Raw genomic sequence first — 26,166 nt, 5'->3', positions numbered from 1 at the left:
AGGTGCCCCCATATTCTTTACTGTGAATGTATTACTGTTTTGTTTTTTTGTTTTTTAAAGATTTTATTTATTTATTTGACAGATCACAAGTAGGCAGAGAGGCAGGCAGAGAGACAGAGGGGGAAGCAGGCTCCCTGCTGAGCACAGAGCCTGAGGTGGGGCTCTATCCCAGGATCCTGGGATCATGACCCAAGCTGAAGGCAGAGGCTTAAACTCACTGAGCCACCCAGGTGCCCCTGTATTACTGTTTTGAAGGTAGAAATTAATGTTGGGATTGGCTGAGAGAGTTATGCACTAGCCATGCTGAGTTTGATACACTTCTTACACATCCTTGTAGAGACTGGTTCAGAAACAGAGGTGAAGTTTGATGTGTCAGTTGGGAAGATGAAGTAGTCTTTTTCTGTTTCCATTTTCTTAGTGAATACAGAATAGAGGTCATCAACATCAGTGGTGGTGAAGGAATACTTTGGGGGAGAAAAGCTTGGAAAGGTCTTAGAGTAAATTGACTAGGAAAATTTAGTGGATTTATGGACAGTGTTGTGCTAAGGGGGACCACTTGATAATTGTGGTTATAAGTTCATCATGTCACCATTCAGGATGTTCTGCTTTTTGAGGACAGACCGATAATGAGAAGAGTTAACTCTTCTCAATGTTGTGGTTTGGCCAGGTGAACACGGGAGATCACAGAGTGAGAGGAGTAGTGAAGTTTAGAGTGTATGCAAGGGAGTGATTGTCCTGACAGGGCATGGACGATAAGCTTGGTTAGGGGGACAAGAGGGAGGGAAGAACAATGAAAAAGTGGTAGGTAGCGTTCATGGTTTAAAAGATTTTAGATAGTTAAAGTCACAGTTTTAGGGAAAGATGGATAGGAGATGGTGAATGGGGGTGGGGTGATTGAAATCAGGATATGGGAGGGATTTCATCCACGTTCCTGTTTAATACCTACAAACTTCATATTATCTCCATTTTAGACATGGGAAAATTATGTCATAGAGATTAAATAACTTGACCAAGATCACACAGCAACTAAATGGTAGAGTTTAGATGGGAAATCAAAATATCAGTTTTGTTTTTAAACTCCAGCATCTTTGTACTAAACCAGCTGCCTCTGATTCATGACAGTTGTCTGCTAGACAAAGAGTAACCATTATTATGGCTGAGAATGTTTACATTGTGTTTGTTTTGCTTACTCCAGGCTTATTACGGCATGGGAATGAAAAAAAGGCCTCAGAATACATTTCTAATTTCAAAAACATCTCCTTACTTTCTTCGTAAAACAAGTGGCCTTTAGAATTTGATGGAAAATAATTTTCACTTTCATCTTTGAAAATTCACAAGTTAGCGTTCACACATCACTTTTGAGTAAGCCATTAGGTAACATGGAGTAAATTCTGCCCTATCAGTTTACAGTAAAATAAAAATTCTCAACGTTAAGGAGATCATCCACCATTTTTCTACACTTAAAATTATTTAAGTAGATCCCTACTTAACAATAAACAATGACAATCTAAGAAAAAGAACTTAAGGTAATTTTTATTATCTCTGCCTTAGGAGGCTTCAGAAAAATTTGCTTAGGTTCTAAGTAGATGGTAGTAAAGATTTTATGCTTCAGTAGAGGAAAAGTGAGATTTTAAATAGAAGGTTTTTCAGCCTAATAATTAAAATAACAATACTTAGCAGACTTCCACAATACTGCAAACAAACAAAACCCAATTGCCTGGGCTGTTTTTAGTTTAAATTACATGGAGCCTTTTCCAACACTGCTTGTAGGTATGGAGGCTTGATTGAAATAGCTGCATAATTCTGAGCAGAGGGTTCTCTTTGCTGTAATTATATTCATGTGGTGACTCATATTCTTTTAATCCCTGGATTTTATAATTCAAAGGAAAATATTCCCTTGAACTTTGCAAACCTGGAAGACTCAAAAGTTGTTTTTTTAAAAATTATTGTTGTTATTACTACTACCACTATGACTTCTCTAAATGATATTATACCTAATTGTTTTTGATCTCACTCAGGCTAGCTCTGATAATGGGGATTTACTAATGTGACTGATGGAGAAAGGATCCCAGACATACTCCGCATCAGGGATGGGCTTTTCTGGATCCCAGGACCTAAACAGCAGAGATTTGGGGGTTTTCCCTCTGGTATTCCCCACTGGCACAACTTTGTGTCTCTCAAGTGTCTGCTAATTTTTCACTTGTTGCCTCTCTTCCTTGAATGATTTTTTTTGTGTGTGAATTCCCTTGTTCAGATTCCCAAGAGAGGGAATAATAATTGGTTCTGCTAGTAAACACTGCCTTTGTATGACAGTTTCCTCCCCCACTTCTGTGAAGTTGAGACTGATACAAGGTTGGGGGCCTGTTCTTCGCAAATATCTGGCTGGTACCTCTCCTGTGTAGGGTATGGATGTGGGTAATCGGGTGAGATGTGGATGCTGAAACAATGACATGTTTTGCTTGAGGCAGATTTCTATCATGCTTTTGTTAGAAGTCCTTTAGAATTTGTGAAATATTATCTTATATCCCCATGGGAAGAAAAGAAAGAGGAAGGAAGGAAGGAAAGATGGAAGGAGAGAGACAGGAAGGAAAGAAGGAGAAAAGAAAGACAACTGTTGGTTGACTGCACAATAGCTGTTCTCTCCACCACCCTCTTTTCCCCCTAACATTGTTCAGCTCTCTCTGAGTACTCATGATGCTCATGCAAGGCTCTGGAGATGGAAAACTTGATCATTCAAAAGCAAATGTCCCAGTCAAAGGATCTGTTTTGGTGAGGCCCAGTAAGGTAATTCTGGCAAAACATACTTGAGAAGATGGATGCTAAGGGCTTTTGTGTAGAGTTTACTGATTCAAGAAATACAGGGCTTTTCTTCCCTGGGATATTTTGATTTACGGGGGATGCTTCGAACTGCAGTAGCCGTGCTAGGGTTATGACAAGAGCTAGTGAAGAGGACAGGTCACTCACCATACTGGTGATGGAGCACCATGAACATGAACTCACATCCATATACTGAGCCACCACACCAACTAACTCTGGAACTTCCCTGTTGTCTGGTGGGAAATTATTTTGATGGAATAGGTAGTAGCCCACAAGTATACTACCAGGTAAGCTAGCCCCCACAGGCCAAATTAAAATCTTCAAGTCATGTGGTTTGCTAAATTAACTTGAAGGACATGGTGAGAAGCAAGGAGAAAGAAATGGTTAGGTTATCATCCCTACTAGAGGGTCCAAGTTGGATGGAAGGGATCCCTCCAGCTACACCTGGAGTGCATGGTGTTCATAAGTTCTGCTTCTCTCCCTGCTGTATCTGCCTTCCCTGCTGATGATGTGTTTTCAAGGACCAGAGTTGAGGTTTGGGCAAGCTCCATAGGTGGAAGGTAGTCCAAGCTAATGATGCCCATTTCCCGGTTCTGAGTTACACAGAGATAAGTAGGCTTGGTTGGGAGCTGCAAATTGCCAGTGAGCTAGATGAACAGTCATGAATTCTGTTTGTGTTTTTTGGGCTATATGGGGTAGAAATGGGTGTCAGCAGTGTTTATTAACCAAAGCAGTTTTATCCCCAAGCCTGCATTGGCAATGTCTGGACACATTTTTGATAGTCATGACTGATGAGTCTGTGTGATGCTATTGGCACCTAGTTGGGGAGGCCAGGGATGCTGCTAAACATACTACAGTGTATAAGATACTCCCCAAGACAAATAATTATCTGGCCCAACGTGTCAGTACTATGGAAGTTGGGAAGCCCTGGGTGTCACCAATAGGTGATTGAATTAAGACCTCATAAATAGTGCTTATGTATAGTGTATCCTGGATATTTAGTATCTTTTGTGTATTTATTGTATCATAAACATTTATTACCTAGATATCATTTGGTCACCCATCCCTTTCTATCAACATGTAATGCATACATGATCTTTTTAGTTACACTTACCCACCCTATGCATTCTGTCACGTCTAACAAAATTTTGTTTACTAGTTACTCGTCTATATTTGAAATATCTTAGTAGGGGCGCCTGGGTGGCTCAGTGGGTTAAAGCCTCTGCCTTGAGCCCAGGTCACGATCCCAGGGTCGGGGGCTCTCTGCTCAGCGGGGAGCCTGCTTCCAACTCTCTGTCTGCCTGCCTCTCTGCCTGCTTGTGATCTCTGTCTGTCAAATGAATAAATAAAATCTTTAAAAAAAAAAAAGAAATTAATAGCTTCATAATTATTTTTATTTAATGATGTTAATTTTATTTATGTCTTAGTGCTTTAAAAATATGGAGACATTAAGACTTTAATGGAAGTTGTGTCTTGAGGTACCACTATTAAAGGGGGAATTTTTTCATATGTGTAGAATTAAAGGAAAGCATATTTAAGAAGATGTAAACATTTTTAAATTGTACAAGAAGGTTGTTTAGGAGAGATTTCAAAAAGGATTACTTAAAAATGCTCAAGGCATATTCCTTCTCATTTCTTCCACCTTTCTTTGCCCCCTTTTAATGTTTTTGTGATGAAAAGGAATATTTTGCTAGGTTAAAATATCGCACATTAAAAATGGTAAAGTATGGTAGTAAATCAGAACTATTTGGTAAAAGCTAAAGTAAAAATGGGAAGAATAAGATGTTTTAGGAATAATGGTGAGCTTACGGTAGTTTGCTTAGAACCATTGACCTAGGTCAGTGGAATAGGCTAATGACAGGTGATTAAGCTCATTGTTTTTGAGGAGTACTAGGATCTGTGTGTGCGTGTTTGTGAGAGAGAGAAAATGAGAGAGAGCGAGAGAGAAAGAGACTCATAAAGTTTTATTTTTGTTTTAAAATATGAGCCAAAGAATCATAAAGCTGGTATGTGTAAACTTGTCAATTTTCAGATGATTTACATTTTCAAGGTCCTCTTTAATCATCGTTTCTGTTTGTTACAGCGATTTGCTGTCCTCTGAATACGTAGAGAGACATGTTGAACATGGAGGGAAGACAGTGGAAGTTAAAGTAAGTAAAATTGTCTCCCTGTGGGGGAAATCTTTTGAGAAATTTAAAATACTGATTCTGATTTTAATTTTCACTGAAACTTCTAAGTGTATAGTCTTGGACTTTTATATTTCATATTTTTTCAAGAAAGTGTGTCACCCATTTGTGAATAAAAACCTTCAGTTATCAGAGAAAGAATTCTTAGTGTGCTGTAGGAATTGTTGGAGTTATGTTTTTGTTTTTTTGGTAAAGATTTTATTTATTTATCAGAGAGAGAGAGAGTACAAGCAAGGAGAGTGGCAGAGGAAGAGGGAGAGTGGCAGAGGAAGAGGGAGAAGCAGACCTCCCGCTGAGCAGGGAGCCCCATGTGGGGCTCGATTCCAGGACCCTGAGATCACAACCCAAGCCAAAGGCAGACCTCAGCAGACTGAGCCACCCAGGCGCCCCTGGAGTTGTGTTTTATGGGATTAATGTAGCACAAGGGTTATTTTTTAGAATATGTCACAGAGAATAATTTCTAAATTTGCCTTTAAGGTTAGCCCTGAGATATAAGAAGTAACATCTTGGTTCCAGGATAGATACAGGACTCCACATTCAGTTGAAAAAAACATTCCCCTGATAAAATGGCAAATTTATTAGGTCTTTAGGGAAAGCCCCGGGGGTTTTTAAATCCCTGGTGAGAGAAATCACAGGACACTGGTTCATTTCAGGTAAGCTCTGAAAGGAAATTTGTAAATAAAATCCTCTTCCAATTATAGGTATAGGAATGTTTATTTTTGTCCAGGCTACTGATGATGTCATCTGAGGACAGGTGAGGCTGAATCCCTCCCAGGGTTTTTTTTAGGCCCCTTGTATATAGTACGATGTTTTAGCCAAGTTTTAATTTCTTCTGAACAGTGTTCAGACTATTTGTTTTGCTTTATCAGAATTATATGCCATTTATATTCATTTTCTTTTTCTGAATATAAATTTGATACAGACTCATTTTAGTAAACTTAAAAGAAAAAAATGGGGAAAAATGAAAAATCACCCTTAAATTCATCACTGAGGTAAACTTTGTTTTCATTTTGTTGTATGTCCTTTTAGTATTGTTTTGTCCTATGCACATATTTAAATTTTTTATATAGTTGCTATCATACATACCTGCACTATAGTATCTTGCTTTTCAAGCAAGATTTCTATGTATAGACATCTCTGATGAAGACTTAAAATCTGTTAATTTTTACAAGTGAACTAATTATGATAATTATAACAATCCTTCCAGAAAGTTACTCTAAACTTGTTAAGACTGACTGACTGAATGGTTGGTTGATGTATTTGCACTGCCTTACTGCAGAAAGGATGTCAGGACTCTCCCAGGTCTGACATAGGAGAATAGTGCCATTTTGTTTGGAGTTAGAAAAAAAAAACTGATATTTAGAAGCTCTGGGCCTCTATTCTCTTCCCTGTTTATTTGGTTCACTTCCTTACTTTGTAGGATGCTTTTCTGAATGCAGAGTGTATCTTACTCCTTTGTTAAATTAAAGAGGAAAAGAAACAGTTCAATATGTATTTCCATTTCTACTTGTCAGTGGAATAATGAAATACATCTATAGGCGTGGAGGGCAGATCTAGCAGAAAACTATCTGCTGTTGCTACAGTAATATCCTTTCCAGGAAACTTGTACTTCATCAACAAAGCTTACTCCACTCAGGTCGTTAGGCAACGTGGGTATGTATAACACCTAGAGCTCTGATGTTCTGCACCGTCTTTGCTGATTTTCTGGTCTGAGAATTGCATTTTCTTAGTTGATGGTTTGCCTAACCCCCCAAGCCTATTAAATCAGGGAAATAATAAATCCACCCTTCATTCAAACTCGAAGGCCAGAAGACGTTTCTCCCTTTAAGAAAACCACTTGGCTCTCACCCATCACCTCCATTTGTTTCTAATCCATTTAAAAATCTAACTCAAAATTCTCCTCTGGGTTTTTTCCAGGAACCACACTGAAAGCTCTGAATCCTGCCCCATCAATTGAGTTAGTAGCCAGTTATTTTCCTGTTGGTTCCCTTGTGTCGTGCCATTTGTGCTTCGCTCTTTGGGGTGTTTCTTTTTACATGGAGTCTGTTAGTTCTCTTTTCTTTACTAATGACTCAGAATTTTCTTAAGCCTTTCTTTAACTATACATTAGGAGTGAAAATTGTAGCATTTCATATTTTTTTCTTTCTACTACCTTTTCAAAAAGAATTTTTTTTCTTACCTTCTGTATCAGTTTGCTAAGGCTGCTATCACAAAGTACCACAGAGTGGCTTAAACAACAGAAATGTATTTTCTGGGGTGCCCAGGTAGCTCAGTCCATTAAGTGGCTGCCTTTGGCTCATGGTCATGCCTTTGGCTCAACACCATAGGTCATGATCCTGTCCTGGGATGGAGCCCCACATTGGGCTCCCTGCTCAGTGGAGAGCCTGTTTGTCCCTCTACCTCTCCCTGCCGCTCTTGTGCTCTCCCTCTCCATCTCTCTGTCAAATAAATAAATAAAATCTTTTAAAAAAAATGTTTTTTCTTACAATTTTGGAGGCTAGAAGGCCAAGATCAAGGTGTCAACTGGGTAGGTTTCTTCTGAGGCTTTTAGATGGTGCCTTCTCCTTATGCCTTACGTGGTTTTCCCTCTGTGTCTGTCTGTGCTTTAATTTCTTCTTCTTACTTTTTATTTATTCGAGAGAGAGAGAGTGCAGGAGCAGAAGAAGGGCAGAAGGAGAGGGAGAAGCAGGCTCCCGCTGAGCAGGGAGCCGGATTCAGGGATCCATCCCAGAACCCTGGGATCATGACCTGAGCCAAAGGCAGATGCCTAGCCGACTGAGCCACCCAGGAGCCCTCTGATTTCTTCTTCTAAAACAGACTATTCCTCATGTTGGATTAGGGCCTACTCAAACATCCTCATTTTAACTTAATTACTTCTTTAAAGACTGTATCTTCAAGTACAATTATAATCTGAGGTACCTGGGGGGTTAGGACTTCAACATAAGAATTTCAGAAGAATAAAATTAAACCCATAACACCTTTCCTAAGAGGGCCATGCTTTTGTTTTGTTTTGTTTTTTTAAAGGCTTATTTATTTTAGAGAGAGTGAGGGTGAGAGAGACAATGAGTGGGAGGGGCAGAGGGAAAGGGGGGAGAATCTCAAGCAGACTCCACACTGAGTGCACTGAGCATGGAGCCCCATATAGGGCTCAGTCTCACAACCCTGAGGTGATGGCCTAAGCTGAAACCAAGAGTCCCACGCTGAGCAGACGGCACCACCCAGGCGCACCTTGTGTTTTTTAATTTTTTTAAAATTGGCTTTTCTTTTGGAAGTGAAATAAATGAAGGGTATTCAAGACAAAACTCTACTTCTTTTGATAATATAAAATCAAAATCAAAATCATTATGCCAGATCGGGATGCCTTGGTAGTGCAGTCTGTTATGCATCTGACTCATGAGTTCAGCTCAGATCATGATCTTGGGGTTATGGGATTGAGCTCTGCATGGTGCTCCCCTTCGGGCAAGGAGTCTTCTTGAGATTTCTTCTGCCCCTCACCCTGATTGTGGTCTCTCTCTCTCTGTTTCTCTCTCAAATAAATAAATAATTAAAATCTTAAAAAAAAATCATTAGGCCAGATTTAAACAATGGCTAGATACCAATCTAGTAAATGACTCTGCTCAGGTGTCATGGAACCTTTATTTGTGAAACTCAGGTGCAATGCATTTATTAAAGGGTGTGAGTATGAATGTGGGAAAAGGAATACATTTGCATGAAATAGCTACTTTGGTGAATCTTTTAGATTGCGATAATCTTTTTTCAAACCTTTTTATTTATTATATTTAAATTAAAACAAATAAAAAAATTATTTATTTGAGAGAGCATGCACAGGAGCATGAGTGGGGAGGGGCAGAGGAAGAAGCAGACTCCCCACTGAGCAGGGAGCCTGATTTGGGGGGCTGGATCCCAGGGCCCTGAGATCATGGCCTGAGCTAAAGGCAGACACTTAACTGACTGAGCCACCCAGGAGCCCCTAAAACCTTTTTAAATTGTAAAATGTAACACTGACACAGAAATTGCTAAGGTGAGTACCCTGTAACACCCATCCAATTCAAGAAACAGCTCAACCAGGTCTCCTGTGTGCTGCTTCCCAAACCCAAGCCCCTCCCTCCTCTTACAGATTTGTAAATAGTATTGTGACTTTAATGGTTGTAATTTCCTCGTTTTTGCTTATTGCGTCATCACATGAGCTTGTATTTCTGCAGTTTAATTTGCCTATCTGAAGTTTTTTTTAGCGAGTTTTATTTTTTTTTCAAGATGTTATTTATTTATTTGACAGAGAGAGAAAGCACAAGCAGGGGAGATGTGGGCAGAGGAAGAGGGAGAAGTGAGCCAGTTAATGAGTTTTAAAACAGTCTCTTTTAATCTGTTGGTGTCTCCATATCTTTCTTTTTTTTCCTTCTCCCTTGCAATTTATATTCTTCAACAAATCAATTGTTTATCCTATGTGGTTCACAGTCTGAATTTTGCTGTTGACTGCAATGTTATATTTAGAGTAAAATGAAATCTATGTCAGTGATCTTCCCTTAAAATAGTGACTTGTATTATCTGCAAGGACATTCTATGCCTTGTTGAAGGTAGTTTTATTCCAATCAGATAGATACATAATCCCGATTTTAAAGTTCTAGTAAAATCTTTTCTTCAGGGATGCCTGGGTGGCTCAGTTGGTTAAGCAGCTGCCTTCGGCTCAGGTCATGATCCCAGCATCCTGGGATCGAGTCCCACATCGGGCTCCTTGCTTGGCGGGGAGCCTGCTTCTCCCTCTGCCTCTGTCTGCCTGTTCTCTCTCTCTCTCTCTCTCTCTCTGACAAATAAATAAATAAATAAATAAATAAATAAAATCTTTAAAAAAAAATCTTTTCTTCAAAGGTTACAAAGATAAAAGCTTTAAGTGGAGGGGGAAAAAAGAGAGATTTTTGTTCCTTTAATGAGACATGTTAATCTCGTCTTTCACTTACATTAATTTCCAGTTCATTTAAAAATTAAATTCTAAATTTGCCCCTTAGTTTAGGAAGAACTTTTATGGGTTCAATATGAACTTCTAAAACAATTTTAACATTAAGCTTCAATCTATCAGAACATCTAGGGAACACAGTCTTTTTATTTTGACTGTGATGAACTGTAGATTTAGATTCTTAAGACAAAGTGAGCTGGGATTGACGAGTAGCAGCAAATAAGTCTAAACCATGCAGTTCGCAGTTTTACTGTTAGCTAGCTTTTTTTTTTTGTCTTGAGGCTAAAGACTGCCAGTATTCAGCTTAATTAGTTGCCAGTTAAATAGGCTCTAGTTAATCAGTATTATAATACTACTAATAATAACCACTGGTATTTATTGCTCATGATGTGACAGGCACATGAATTCATGTGTATTCCATGCTGAAAATGACCTGTGATTATAATTATTATGAAACTTGACAGGAAGCTGAGGTATAGAGAGGTTATATAATTTGCTGAAGATAACACAGTAAAGAGTAGTAGAGCCACAGATAACATTTAAGTTCCTTAACTCCCAAGCGGACTCTCACACCATGTTATCTACCATATATTCTGTATTACGTAAGATAGGCTAGCCATGAAAACGGAAATGTGTTTTATTTAGACTTATTTTATACATACTTATTTCATTTTGGACGTATCTAGCAATTACTCTTTTTTTTTTTTTTAAAGATTTTATTTATTTATTTGTGAGAGAGAGCGCGCATGAGAGGGGAGAAGATCAGAGGGAGAAGCAGACTCCCCATGGAGCTGGGAGGCTGATGTGGGACTCCATCCCAGGACTCCAAGATCATGAACTGAGCCAAAGGCAGACGCTCAATCAACTGAGCCACGCAGGCGCTCTAGCAATTACTCTTTTATTGTCTTATCCTTAAGCTGAAGTGGTGGTCTATTCAAAGACCTTTTATGTATTTCTCTCAACTTTTGTCATGTGTTCAGGTAGTTTTTTAGTAATGTCCATTGCTTTGGGCAAAATATGGTAGAGACACATCCAGTATAAAGCCTGTTTTACTTTTCATATCTCAGGAAAATAGTCATAGTAAGAGTTTTAGAACATTAGGAAAGGAATGGCTAAATCTTTATATATGCCAAGAATATGTATAGATGTGGGGTGAGGCAGATTTCCTTTGGATGAAAACGTAAAAATAGATGTCTTGGTATAGACATACGGTTTATTATATTTATTACCAGTGAAAGATCGTGACCAGTCATCAGTATCATTTGTTCTAACAGGTTTTTTGGGGGGGGTTAGTTTTTTTATGTCTTATTATAATAATCAAAAGTAATGGCTGCTAAGTGTCTAATTAGCTCAAATTATTTCTAATCTACTATATGTGAGCACTCCTAGCTTGTCTTTGGGTCAAAATCCTAATCCTTGAGGATAGGTGTATACAGAGATGCCTGTTACACAGCATTGACTTTGACTGGCAATCAACTGTCCATCGTATGTATAAGTGAATTGCGTGCACTCAAGGATCATCGTCTTGAATTATGTCCAGAGGGGCAGTAAAAAGATGGTAAGAAAGCAAAGGAGTGTGGATCAAGGTCGAAGTCTAGAAAAAGGTAAAGGACGTGGAGAGAGTGCTGTGTGTTGGGGTGCTGGTATCAGAGAAGAAAGTGTCTCCTTGAGGGTGGGAGAGGTTATTATGACTCAAGGGAACATTTTCTTAGAGGAATGGTGGTGTAATTTTCATTAAAAATATTTTTTGTCTTATTTTTAAGATTTTATTTATTTATTTGTCAGAGAGAAAGAGACAGAGCATGGGCACAAGCATGGGGAGTGGCAGGCAGAGGGAGAAGGAGACACCCCACTGAGCAAGGAGCCCCATGTGGGACCCAATCTCAGGACCCCTGGGATCATGACCTGAGCCAAAGGCAGACACTTAACCAAGTGAGCCACCAGGCATCCCTTCATTAAAAATATTTTCTGAGCAAATTAAAATGGCTCCTGTTAACTCTGAAAATAGAATGTTAGTAAAGTTGATATAGAAGCAAGGCGAAAGCCCCAATTCTTTTTTTTTTTTTTTTTACCAAATAGTTTTTCTCCTGCTGTTCACATCCATCTTCCCTTCCTGGGTTGAAGCTGCATGAAAGATTCCCAGCTTAACCAGCAGGTGCATATGCTACAGGCTGAATCTCTAGATTCCTTTTGCACTCATTTTTCTGAGTCAGATTTCTAGCTCATTCTTCTTTCTTGAAAAAGAGATACCTTTTTTTCTTATCCTGCCTTAATCTTTTTGCTTTCTACAATGAATGTGCCAAAGAAGGAAAAAAATTCTAGTGGAGAACAGCTTTAAGAGATCACTTAGAAACGATTAAATATATGACTTTTAGGACAACACAGACCTTCCTGGCTTATGCTAACTTTGTAGCTGCTATAACCCTAAACAGTTTCCACAGATAATGGCTTGTTTTCTTGAATTGTATTCAAGCTTCCTCATGTCTCATTTTCTGATTTCTCCATGATGAACATAATGGTCAACACTTGAATAGTTTAGAAGTCATGTAATATATTAAATAATTTTTTTTAAAGATTTTATTCATTTATTTGACAGAGATCACAAGCAGGCAGAGAGTCAGGCAGAGAGAGAGAGGAGGAAGCAGGCTCCCTGCTGAGCAGAGAGCCCAATGCGGGGCTCGATCCCAGGACCCTGAGATCATGACCTGAGCTGAAGGCAGCGGCTTAACCCACTGAGCCACCCAGGCACCCCTTAAATAATGTTTCTTAAGATATCTTTTAACTTACTTTGTTTGTAAAAAATACCCCTCAATTAATTATAGGGTGGTATAAAATATTGTGGAATTCTTTAAGTAAAAAATGTTCTCACTTTGTCATTAGTCAATTTAGTTTATTTAAAATATAGGTTATAGTTTAGTGACTGCATTCTGAATACTCTGCTTTTTATAATGACACAACCTTGACATATCCTTTTATGACATAGGGATTTTTCTTGAATTCATTGCATATAATTGAAGAGTACATAAATGCTTGAACTATTTCTTTTTTTGGCCATAGGAGCACAAAAATGGCTACTAAACTGCCAGAGTGTCATTATATATATTTATTGCAGTAGAAAAGATGCACAGAGGGGTTAATCTGCTTTTGCTTATCCTGGATATCAAGTTTCCTTATTGATTCTCAAAACTGCGTTATCATCCAGAATCTTGGTTCTTCCTATAGATGCCAGAAGAGTAAGCGATGAAGAAGAAAAGCAAAACCAGACCTGGGTGTGCAGTAAATTTTGCTGGGTGCATTAGTACAGAGACACCCATGCCATTCCATTGGTGATGAATCTTCTGAAAGAGAATAGTGTTTTGTTTTGTTTTCAAATAGCTTTTAGGTAATCTCTTTATTTTGAGGTTATCTTTTGACATGAAATGCAAGCAACAGCTACTGTTGACAAGTAATCTATACAGAAGCCTTTTAAAATCTTGGTTTTTTGTTTGTTTGTTTGCTTGTTTGTTTTTAAGAGGACTCACCAACAATATTTCTCTTCCAAAATGCACTTCTTATTAACAACTTCCCCTTACATTTGAGGAACATGTTCTCTATCTTGAATTCTCACTACAGTAGCTTTTTCAGAGCCTCTTGGATAAGGAAATAATACTTAGTTATCTAGACATTAATCAAGGCAGGTGGTCTGGGAAGTTGCTTTAGAGAGAATTTCTTTTTAAACGGATCTGTTTGTAGAAGTTGTCATGTAAGCTCTTGTATTGCCTTTAATTTCAAATCCAAGGATCAGGCATTTCCCCTGGCTCTGTGGAAACAGGGAAGGCCTTTATCTAGTAAAGTAACTTAGTGCTGTGCATTTTAAGGATGGCTGAGGAGCATCCTTAGAGACCCTTAGTTGGTCCTTTTGGGTGGGGATCCTGCTGCCATGATAATGGGGACTTTTTTTTTTTTTTTAATAGTTTTATTGAGATACAGCTCATTTGCCATAAACCAAAGTGGGTTTGGGTCTCTATTTTGACTGTTAGGGAGATTTTTAAACTGAATGTGTGTAAATCGAGTTGATTAAAATTATGACCGTTTAATGAAGCAATGGTAAGTATGTTGACAGAGGCTACTACCCATTGTCAGAATGCATATTTATGTTCTTCTTGCTAGACTGCCTGGGAGATTAAGATTAAGGACTCTCACCAGTGCACCTGCGCTCTGGAGCAGAGCCCCAGGTGCAGGATGAAGGACAGTTTCAGGTACAGGTGTTACAGGTTGTGGGGTGGGTATGCATTTACCTCACACTGGTTCTGTTTACCAGAGGGGACATTTTCAGCTGTCATATCTAGAGACATGATAACTTTTTACACAAATAAAAACCAAGTTCACCACAAATACACAATTTTAAAAATTAGATGACTTCTAGAAATTTCTCCTCAATTCTGAGACAGTTTATGAGTTATAAGTTAACATCAGTCTTGACAGTAAAACTAGAATGACTTTAAAAAATTTTTTATTCTCTCCATCTCCCAATGTCCTATGTGTTATTCCTTATGCTCCACAAGTAAGTGAAACCATATGATAATTGACTTTCTCTCCTTGACTTATTTCACTCAGGATAAGGAGAAATGAGTTGGGGGAAATCAGAGGTGGAGACAAACCATGAGAGACTGTGGACCCTGAGAGACAAACAGGGTTTTGTTTTGTTTTATTTTTTCATTTTTCATTTTTTAATTTTTTTATATACATATAATGTATTATTAGCCCCAGGGGTACAGGTCTGTGAATCACCAGGTTTACACACTTCACTCACCGTATCACATACCCTCCCCAATGTCTATAACCCCACCACCCTCTCCCTACCCCCCTACCCCCGGTCACCCTCAGTTCGTTTTGTGACAGTAAGAGTCTCTTATGGTTTGTCTCCCTCCCGATCCTATCTTGTTTCATTTATTCTTTTCCTACCCCCCAAACCCTGCACATTGCATCTCCACTTCCTCATATTAGGGAGATTGAATGATAGTTGTCTTTCTCCGATTGACTTATTTTGCTAAGCATAATACTCTCTAGTTCCGTCCACACTTGCAAATGGCAAGATTGAAATCTTTCTTTTGGTGGCTGCATAGTATTCCATTATATATATATACCATATCTTCTTTATCTATTCATCTGTTGATGGACATCTAGGTTCTTTCCATAGTTTGGCTATTGTAGACATTGCTGCTATAAACATTTGAGTGCACGTGCCCCTTCAGATCACTAGTTTGTATCTTTAGGGTAAATACCAAAAAGTGTAATTGCTGGGTCATAAGGTAGCTCTATTTTCAATTTTTTGAGGAACCTCCATGCTGGACAAACAGGGTTTTGGAGGGGGTTGGGGAGTGGGATGAGCCTTGTGATGGTATTGTGGAGGGCACGTATTGCATGGGGCACTGGGTGTGGTGCATAAACAATGAATTTTGGAACACTGAAAAAAAATAAAATTAAATTTTAAAAGAAGTAACAGTAATAAAAAGATATTTATAACATTAAAAAAATTTTGTTCTATGAATTTTTCTTATCCATGAATATCTGATAACCAACTGTGGATAACTAGTTTTGAATTTTATTATATTTAATGACTTCATTAGCCTCTAACTGCTGACATAAATAATTAAAAAAAAAAATACTCAGGATGGTAGGATTCTACAAGAATGAGATCTAGAGGGGCACCTGAGTGGCTCAGTTGTTAAGCATCTGCCTTCGGCTCAGGTCATGATCCCAGGGTCCTGGGATCGAGCCCCACATTGGGCTCCCTGCTCTGCATGAAGCCTGCTTCTCTCTCTCCTACTCCCCCTGCTTGTGCTCCCTCTCTCGCTGTGTCTATCTCTGTCAAATAAATAATAAATGAAATCTTAAAAAAAAAAAAAAAGAATGAGATCTAGACTTTCTATGTAGGGTTAATCTTCCAGTAATTTAATAAGATAATATTGAACTGAGTAATGGGGGATGGTAGTGGGATTCAATTCTAGAAATCTCCTGGTGCAGAGATGATTCTATAATTGCAAATAGATCCAGCACAGGAAACCTCATTCTTCTGGCCCAGCGGGGTTGAGCTGCTGCTCGTTTTTAAATACTTCTGTTTTTAAATAGTGGATTATATCAGAAGGAAGCCTCATCAATTTTCTCTGTTACTGCAAGAGCCATGATATCCGCATATAAGTCTTTTAAAGTATTTTAAATCATGAACAAAAGTGTAGCTGTAAAAGCCATACATTTGATGGTGAGTGTATGGGAATCCTGGTCAGCTGGCTTTGTTGACTGATAATTACCATGTGTTGCTGTCCTGTTTGAAGTCTGTTATCTTTGCTGTCTGTAGGACTAAATTTTAGTAACGAGTAAGAGCTGCCAGTGGTTGAATGTTAGCTGTTGGGAAGAGGTAACCAGTTCTCCTTACAAAGCTAAACTTATTTTGCTCCCTTAAAGCTACTGGTGGCATGTTCTCTCCAGCTACTTGTGCTCACCTTAATGGAGTTTAAAAAAATAAAATGACTTGCTGTGCTTCTGTTCTATATCATTCTCAAAATTTTGCATTTTTACGAATTAATTATTATGAGCCCATAAGTGCTCATCTTACCATCAGGGATCTCTTGTTTCATACATTCTGTACATCTTTGAATCCTAGAGATCTCCTGATGGTGTCAGTACTGGTAACTGGACTGAGGAATAAAAGAGCAGAAGAATTGGTGGCAGCCGGAGAAGCAGCAAATGCTGGGATGGTACCTACTCTGTGCTGGGTACTCATCTCATATGCTAAGTTACTTAGTCCTCCTGTAGTACCATTGCTGTCCTCATTTTGCAGCAAGGAAACTAAGGCACAGATAGTTTAACTAACTTGCTGGAGAACTTGAAGCCGGGTGTTCTGGTGCCAGAGTTCCTGCTTTAATCCACTATTGTCTACCTTCTCTATGGAAACGATCACACCAGAGGAATCGGAATGCACATATTTAAGTCAGAACACCCCAGTTTACCATTTGCAGTTACACCGACATTAGCAGTTTGTTTTAGTAAGACGTACATTAAAAAGATGTCATCGTTTGGTTGAAGTGAGTTTTGATTATTCTAAATAGAAATTTCTGTTCTTCTAAAGAAAACCAAATGCCTTCTCAGGAAGCCTTGTTTTTTCAGGCATTCTCCCTTGGGGTTTATTTTTAGTCCTTCTTTGTTCTCAATAGAGGCTGGACTGAGTATTGTTCAGCATGGGGAATTGCCACGGCTCTTGAGCTCTAACTGTTGGAAATATGTAGCTGTTTCACACATGGCAGACACACGCTTCAGTTCTTAGGCCCATCTTAAATTAAGCCTATGTGTATTTTTACTTGCATCTGGAAGAATGTGAAGTTTTATGGACAAGAGTAACTAAGCTAAAACACATCATCATCCTGCCAACAGACTAGAAGATATTTGGTTGTTTTTCTGCCACGGTGCTTCAAAGTACCCATCCTCCTTTCTTCCCCAGCGTGTGAGCACGTGCGTACACACACACACAGGAGGAATAAAAGAGCTACACAAATTTAATGTAAAAATTAGTAAAGTGTTTGTTTCTTCCCCACATGTAATAGTTCTTCTGGGTATGTCTCAGCATTATTTTTTAACCATGGCTAGTCATCTATTTAGTATCTTTTCAATGAGCTGGACAATGTGTGCATTTTCCCCTTGGCAGGTTTATGCAGACATATGCTCCTCTGCCGTCTTGTAATCAGTGTGGCTTCAGGAAGGTCTCAGATTTCTTGATTTGATTCTCTTTGCATTATAGGAGAAAATTCTGTGCAGATTAAGTAAATTTTACTTTCCTTTGGGACAGAAGCAAGGTTGCTCCATGTCCATCATCATGAATAATGCATCAGCTACCTTAATGGCATTGTTAAGATTCCAAGTAGTCTTAACTCTGTAGCCTGAAGGAAATATATTGGCCCATTACCAGTTTATACAGGTCAAGTATCTTCGTTCTGGGAGCAGGGAAAAATGAAAAGTGACAGCTGGTGTCAGCATGAATTCTCTTCCAAAGCTCTGTTTGTATCCAGTTTGAGTAGAAAGTCCTGTTTATTTTCATTCTAGTGTTAAGATTTTTTTCCAAATAAGTATTGAAATCATTATTTCATCTGTTAATGTTCAAGGTATTATCCATAAACTTAAAAAGACATGTTCCCATAAATTAAAACAAAATTAAAAGTAGCACTAAATAATGGTATTCTATGTTTGGAACCAATTAACTATTTTGTAATAGAATATTGTTACTACTTTAATCCTAGTTATAGAATTAATTTTTCATTATACAGCATCGTATAAATCTAATGTTACAAATGTTTTTGAAATTAGAGTGAACTGTTAGAGTATGATTGAACAAAAAGTTGTGGAAGTGTTTTTGACAAGTTTGAAACTCATTTGAAGAAAAAAAAATCATAGATTATTTCCTGGTGTTGTCCTAAATTAGTGCTATTTTCTTATTCCTTTTTTAAAAAAAAAAAAACTCCTATTTTCCGGTGAATAAATGGCCACTATAAAAACAAGAACGGGTAGGGGCGCCTGGATAGCTCAGTCAGTTAAGCATCAGACTCTTGATATTGGCTCATGTCATTATCTCAGGATTCTGAAATCAAGCCCTGAGTTGGGCATGGAGTCTGCTTAAGATTTTCTCTCACTCTCCCTCTGTCCCATCCCCTCCCCCCCAAAAAAAACCCAAAATAAAACAAAACAAGTAATAAAGAGTAGAGTAAAAAGTACCTCAGCATTGAGTGGTTTGAGTGTTTACAGCCATTTTGGAGGGTGATTATTCCGGGGTCTACTGTTTTATCAAAGCATCCTTTTTGTTGTATATAAGAGGTAGAAGGGGAGCTAGATGCAAGTGGACTTAATTATCCCTGTGGAAAACTTCTAAAAATTTAGGGAACTGGAGTTTAAAATGAGTAGGAAAGCTGACATTAGAGATTTATGACAGAGTAGAAAAAAGCCTAAATTCTCAGATACCCTGCCTGTGTTCTCAATCCTCCTTCATTCGATAGCTATGTGTTGAATGCTTGCCATTAGCTCAGGGAGGTGACTATGAATAGTATGATGCAATTCCCACTCTCGTAAAACTTGTAGTGTAGTAGGGATGACAGGAATAATGAAAATAATGGCATTGCTACCAAAAGAGGTTTTTTTTTTTTTTTTAAGATTTTATTTATTTATTTGACAGAGATCACAAGTAGGCAGAGAAGCAGGCACAGAGAGAGGAGGAAGCAGGCTCCCCGCTGAGCAGAGAGCCCAATGCGGGGCTCGGGGCTCGATCCCAGAATCCTGGGATCATGACCTGAGCGGAAGGCAGAGGCTTTAACCTACTGAGCCACCCAGGTGCCCCTACCAAAAGAGCTTTTAAAATGACACTTATGAAAGCGCTGTAAAGGGAATTAGGTCCACATTGTCCTGAAAGCATTTGGTGGGAGACCTGACCTAGTCTGTTTGGTCAGGGAATATTTCCATAGGGAAACGATATTAATTCTGAAGTTTGAAAGGTAAGTGGGAGGGGAACAGCTTTTCAGGCAGTGAAATTAGCACTTGTAAGGGTCCAGAGGCCTTGCTGTAGGATATAGGTGTGTGAGAGAAATAGAGACCAGAGAGGGTGGATAGAATAAGAAGTGGACACAGCATCAGAGCAGGGGTATGGTATTTTGACCAGAGCCTCAACTCAAAGAAATGAGATGTGACCTGCAGGAATCAGGCCAATCCCCCCTTTGGACTTCACACATTGATTTCTCTATTTTCTCGATATTCTAAAAAATCTGGACAGTACGGTACTTGTAACTGTCTCTGGATGGCAGAATAGTTGCTCTGGTAATTCTGAGTGGGGTTGGTAGGTTTTTCCACATAGCAATTAGACTTTTTTTTAAAGATTTTATTTATTTATTTGACAGATCACAAGTAGGCAGAGAGGCAGGCAGAGAGAAATGAGGAAGCAGGTTCCCCGCTGAGCAGAGGGCCCGATGCAGGGCTGGATCCCAGGACACCTGGATTTATAACTTACTTAGAATTTTTATATTAAACCTTTAAAAATTCCCAGGGGCACCTGGGTGGCTTAGTCCTTAAGCATCTACCTTTGGCTCAGGTCATGATCCCAGGGTCCTGGGATAGAGCCCTGTATTGGGCTCCCTGCTCGGCAGGGAGCTTGCTTCTCCCTCTCCCACTCCCCCGCTTGTGTTCCCTCTCTCACTGTGTGTCTCTCTCTCTCAAATAAATAAATAAATAAATAAATAAAATCTTTTAAAATAAATAAATAAATAAATAAATAAATAAATAAATAAATATTCCCAAACATATGAGCATCTTTGTTACTGCATTTTAGTTTTGTTGCTTTATGCTAAGTGCTGTGTGTAAGATTGTTTTTTTTTTTTTGGAAGTTGGCCTGGTATTTAAAAGAAAAAGGTTGGTAAGCCTTGATTTTTTTTTTTAAATCAACTGATCAATTAATTAAAGTAAAAACAGATTGCAGAAAACAACAACAAATAAATTGCAAATCATCGATACCATCTACTTTAACTCCCTTCCTCATTTTACAAAAAAATAAGTAACAAAAATGGCAAATGACCAACCTGTGTCCATAGAAATAGTTGCTGGAAAACAAAAACAAACCAAACCCACTTTACTTTTCCACGCTTGGAATCACTTTTTTTTTTTTTTAAGATTTTATTTATTTATTTGCCAGAAAGGGAGAGAGAGAGCACAAGCAGAGGGAGAAGTAGTCTCCCTGCAGAGCAAGGAAGCTGACATGGGGCTTGATCCCAGGACACTGAGATCATGACCTGAGCCGAAGGCTGTCCTTAACTGACTGAGCCACCCAGATGTCCCTTTTTATCACACACAGCCTTAAATACAAATTTGTCTTTCTGAAGGGCATTGCTTGAGAAGTTCCTCTTTAGGAAGCCAACCCTCTGTTTGTACACTTAAATCAGCCCTGGGCTAATTCAGAATCATCCGGGGAGGGAAGACTGAATACTGGTGTTGAGTTCTTGAGCACAGTGCTTGAGGCTCAGGGTCTAAGAGGGAGAAGAGATGTTGCAATGCAGTCTTCTTTCAGTAGCTAGAAGGTTTCCCTGTTTATTCTCACTTCTTCAGAAAAGAAAAAAAAAGAAAAGAAAAGAGTGAATGGGAGAATGATAGAATGGAAGTGAAATTCAGTCGGACACATTCATGCTAGAAGTGGGGAAAATTGTCCTTTTTTCCTTACCCCAGACCCCCATATAGTTACATTTTCTTAAAAAAAAAAAAAGACAAAAAAAGTCTTTTCAGTTGGAACATAATCTTTTTCTTCCTTTGTTGTAGGAATGCCAAATATGCTTTCTGTTTGTATAACTATCCTCTAATCAATTATATTTCTCTCTGTTAATGTTCAGACATCAACTACAGAATAAGGTTTTAGAAAATATACATTTCTTATGCTAAAAAATTCATATAGAGCAATACATTTAAACTTCCGTTATTTGTAAAAAGATACAATGATGTAATAATTTCCTGGAAAGAGTTATAATTTCATGAGTTTGTAATTATATAGTCACTGTATGTGGGCCACATTGATTTTCCATTCTCCCAATTTAGAACTCCATCTCAGAGCACCTCGTAAGTACTGTCTGTATTACAGTAATTTGTTGCACAGGAGCATTTGTGGGAACCTAAAAATTTTTAGTAGTCTAATAAGATATTGTTTTATTGATGGACTCTTTATAATTACCTGACAGCTAAAGAATATTTTCTCTTGCCTATTTTCTGGTTAAAAATAAGCAATTTGGGAAGCTTGAACCAAAGGTCAGGTTTATCGTATTACTTGTGTGAAAATGATGGTGACTATTTTTGAATGAATCTGTAGGAAACTAGAATGAATGGCTGGCTAGAGGTAATTAAGGTAGATCTTATTCTTATTAGATGAATGAAGCTAGACACTTCCAGTTTATTCCACTAGGCCAATCTTCTTAGAGGCAAAATCCCTGGATTTAGAAATCTAAACGGTCACTTGATGAGAAGTTGTACTCTATCGAACAGTGTCCCCTCAAAAGTCATGTCCCCTCTTGCCTGTGAATGTGACTTTTTGCAAACAGGATATTTCCAGATGTAATCAAGTTGGAAAGAGAGCCCTAATTCTATGGCCAGTGTCCTTGTAAGAGGGAAGTTTAGATAGAGACACAGACACACAAAGGGAAAAAAACACGCAGACAAGGCAGAGATGGGAGGAGGTGTGTCTGCAAACATGGAGGATTGTTGGCAACCCCTGGAAATTAGGGAGAAGCAAGAAGGGATTCTTTTCTAGAGTCCAGAGGGGTTGTGGCTCGGTTCAGACATCTGGCCTCCAGCATTGTGTGAATACCAATTTCTGTTGTTTTAAGCCACCCAGGTAATTTGGTAATTTGTCACGGCCATCCTAGGAAACTAATGTAGAAGGCATTTTGATTCTAACTGATGTAAAAACATTAAGAATATGGGCTGGAGGTGCCTGGGCTGATAGACAAGAGGAGAAGGGACTCTGTACATTTCGAAAATATATTGCATCTCAAAAGACTAACAGTTGTTCACTTAGGGTGCTTGTGAGCGGAACTCCTGGGAACTTATCATAGTTTTCATACCTTGTTTTCCTTAGCTGACATTACCGGGGGGAAATCAGTATGAGGAAAGACTCCTGCACAGCAATAAAAATAGATTTTAAGCTCACTAGGTCCCTGGTGGGATTTTTTTTTTTTTTAAACCGGAGAGCTTATAAGAAAGTGATAGCCCTCATTTTCTGTGGTGTTCACCATCTTCCAGTAGGACTAACTCCTTCCTTATCACCTTTATTTATATCCAGTGGCTTTCTAGTTCTTCTCTTTGTTCCTTTCTTGTAGAAACTTTTGCCACAATACTATTCTTACACATTTTTTTCCCTTTAATAGAAACCATGCAATTTTTAAATGAAATCATTTTTTTTATCAACTAGATGTTGTATTAGTTTTTAAAATATTTTTTGATCGATGACTGTGCTACAAGATCCTAGTGCTGATCAGTTAATACTAAAATAGTGCAGAGATTTTGAATGATGCTTTAGTTCTAGATCTTGGAGTAAGCTGGTAACTTGGTTGCTGCTTGAACAACTATACTGTTGAATAGGGTGGCAAGCAGAAACATCCAGAGTTTTCAACCAGTAGTATAAATGAGAGACTGGCTAGTTGTGGTAAAATGGGCAATGTGAGCCTTACTCATTTTCAGCTGATTTTTGTCCTGTAAGAACATGGAAATGTGGGAATAGATGCTCACTGTTAGCAAAACTCTTAGTTTTCAGGGGATAGTGGAAATCCAAGTTTCCAGAATTGTGGAGGTCTGAGTTTTTATCTTACTTGGAAGTTAATAAGTGAGCCTGCTGAAATTTCTTTGCTGGAAGAAGACAAAAGACTCTTGGGTCAGAGACAAAGAACTTCAATACTCAGAGCAGTAGCAGTAGCCAGAACATCAACATTTTGTTAGACTTGTTTCTCAAGCATCGATTCCAGAGGTTAACAGAGGGAAGGACTAAGTGACACTTGTACACACAGTGTGTTGTGTTACTAGAGAGAAATTCTGAATTTAGGAAACCAAATCTTTTATAATAGTAAAAATGAAAGATATCTCCATCTTTCAAGGCTATCTACTATACAAACCTCTTTGAAAGGCTAGTTCAGAACAATCTCAGAAAACAAGAAATCCTAGATTTCTGTTATAGCAAAGTGTTTTGTTTTGTTTTTTAAGATTTTGCTTATGTATTTGACAGAAGGAATGAGAGAGGGAGAAGCAGGCTTTCTGCTGAGCAAGGAACCCAAAATGGGGCTCCATCCCAGGACCCTGGCATCATGACCCGAGCCAAAGGCAGCTGCTTAAACAACTGAGCCACCTAGGTGCCCCATTGCAAAGTGTTATTAACTAATCTTTCAGAATTTATTTCTAATCACTTAAATTAAGCCGATTACATAAGGTTGTTTTAAAAAAATTTTTTTGAAAATTTATAGTGTGAGGGATGTCTAGGTGGCTCAGTTGTTAAACATCTGCCTTCAGCTCAGGTCATGATCCCAGTGTCGTGAGATCAAGTCCCACATGGGGCTCCCTGCTCAGCAGGAAGCCTGCTTCTCCTCTCCAACTGCTCCTCCCTTCCCTTTGCGCCTTCCCCGCTTGTGTTCCCTCTCTCAGTCTCTCTCTGTCAAATAAATAAATAAGGTCTTTTAAAAAAATGAAAATTTATGGTGTGAAATTAAAATCTAGGACATACTCTTTTATACTTCTGCTAGAGTTATATTTCGTAGCCTAGTATACTAACAAAACAAATTTTAGGGATTAATACAGAGTTGCCAGTCTTTTTATTTTCATCATATAAGGAAACAACCCTTTCAAGATACCTAAATTCTCTTTACCATTGTTACCATACAGAGAATGAATATGACAACTAATGCAGTATGGTAACCCGAGTTGGGTCTTGGAACAGAAAGAAGAAATTAATGGAAACACCGCTAAAATCTAAATGCTCAGACTCTAGTAAGTAGTAATGTACCAAGGTCAGTTTCTTAGTTTTTACAAATGTACTCAGCTAATGTAAGATCTTAACAGAGAAAAAACTGGATGATTAGGTATGCTAGAACTCTTTGCAACTTTTTTGTGACTCTAACATTGCTCCAAAATAAACATTCTCTTAAAAATGTAAAAAAAAATGGATAACTTTAATAATGAAAGAGAAGGACCGAACTAATCTCAAAACAAAGGGCAGTTATAAAAATGAAATTACATTTAGCTTTATGAAAGAAAAATCTTATTTTTCTCATTTTGGCATGAACTGGTAAAGATTTTGACATATGTTAGTACAGACCCATGGATAATTGGCATTTGTGAACCACCATGTTATAGCTTAATTTAATTTACTGTAAAATAAGGTGAGATTGTCTTTCTGTCCACTTTTCTTAGAGAACTTGTAGAATAACTGTTATACTTTGTACCTGAACAGATGTTTAACTTATGTCCCTTCTGTGAAGCCAGTCTGATTCTTTGTAAACTCAAGTTACAAATTTTAATCAGAGTTGGTTGGTGGATCCTCTCCAACATAAGATTTTGCTTTTCTAGGCATTTCTTTGATGCAAATGGCACTAGGGAGACTTGGTTTACTCCTGACTCAGTAATGTCTGAAAATGCCATTTGTCACCATTGGGAGGGATGAAGGGGAAAGGTAAGAAAAGGGCAGGCTCCTCATGTCAGTGTCAATCAAGGGGAAATTGGGAAGAGTTTATTGTAGGCAAGTGCCTGGTGGAATGGACTCTACCCATGTGGCCACAAACATAAGTCTGGGCAGTGCATATGCCTGGAAAGAATCTAGTATACAGTAGAGTTCAAGGGCAGGGCTTCAGTTTTTGCAAAGGGGTATTGGCTGGAGCATAGCTTCTCATCCATGGTAGCATGTTGGGATCATCTGGACAGATTTTAAAAATGCAAGGTCCCACCCCTAGAGATTCTAATGTAACTGATACAGAATAAGGCTTGGTATTCTGGGGCTCAGAACTACTGTGCTAGAGTGACCAGGGATCTCACCCATGGAGGTGGATGATTGGCATAAAAGCCACCTGTCAGGGCAGAGGCAGGTCCCGGGACTGGTGCCCATAGAGTGGGAGAGGGTTATGATCCAGTGAGCAGAGCAGGAACATAATGGTGACCAGGTTGAGGATTTGGTCTGTAAGTGTCACACCGGCCCTGCCCTTTTTATGGTGACCACATCATCTTGATTTGCCTGTGGCTTCCTTGGATGTAGCACCAGTGCAGCAACCTACATCCTGCGAAACCCCTTGGTGTGAGGCTAGCAGGATGATTGACCACACTGGTCCCTTTCATCAGGCTAAGGTGTCCCGCATACCAGCACCTACAACAAGTAGCACTGCTCTACATGGCTTTGTCCGTGGTAGAATTCTCACATATTCTTATCTCACCTTTTATCTTCTATATTGTTTCTGATAAAGCTGGCTGACCTGGGTCATACAAGAAGAGGTGTGGAGAAGAACTATGACTGTGTATGTTCTTTCTGCTTTAAGACTCTGCTGAGGAACTAGTGCAGTTTTTCAGGGAGCTCAGCCCTGAGAGCAGGGACAATTGTGGTATAACGCAGTTGCTCTAAAACTTTGGAGTGCATTGAAGTCAGCTGGAGGGTTGGCTAACACACAGGTAGCTGGAGCATATCCCCAGACCTTTTGA

General features: G+C 38.7%; 1 protein-coding gene across 12 annotated transcripts in view; it reads left to right on the top strand.

Moving 5' to 3' along the window:
* Nucleotides 1-26,166, top strand: part of ADAM22 (ADAM metallopeptidase domain 22) — a 217,999-nt gene that overhangs the window by 109,431 nt on the left and 82,402 nt on the right. For 11 of the 12 annotated variants that reach the window (XM_032875808.1, XM_032875798.1, XM_032875790.1 and 8 more), the window contains exon 4: nt 4,901-4,967. In XM_032875808.1, coding sequence (XP_032731699.1) covers nt 4,901-4,967 — 67 coding nt within the window. Of the gene's footprint in view, nt 1-1,093; nt 1,102-4,900; nt 4,968-26,166 lie in introns of all 12 variants that reach the window. The other variant, XM_032875884.1, reaches the window with a different exon arrangement.

Source organism: Lontra canadensis, unplaced genomic scaffold (assembly GCF_010015895.1).
Source record: "Lontra canadensis isolate GAN:19392208 unplaced genomic scaffold, GSC_riverotter_1.0 scaffold2, whole genome shotgun sequence".
Taxonomy (NCBI): Eukaryota; Metazoa; Chordata; class Mammalia; order Carnivora; family Mustelidae; genus Lontra; species Lontra canadensis.
Note: the sequence above shows the minus strand (reverse complement) of the source record. Positions and strands in the feature narration are given on the sequence as shown.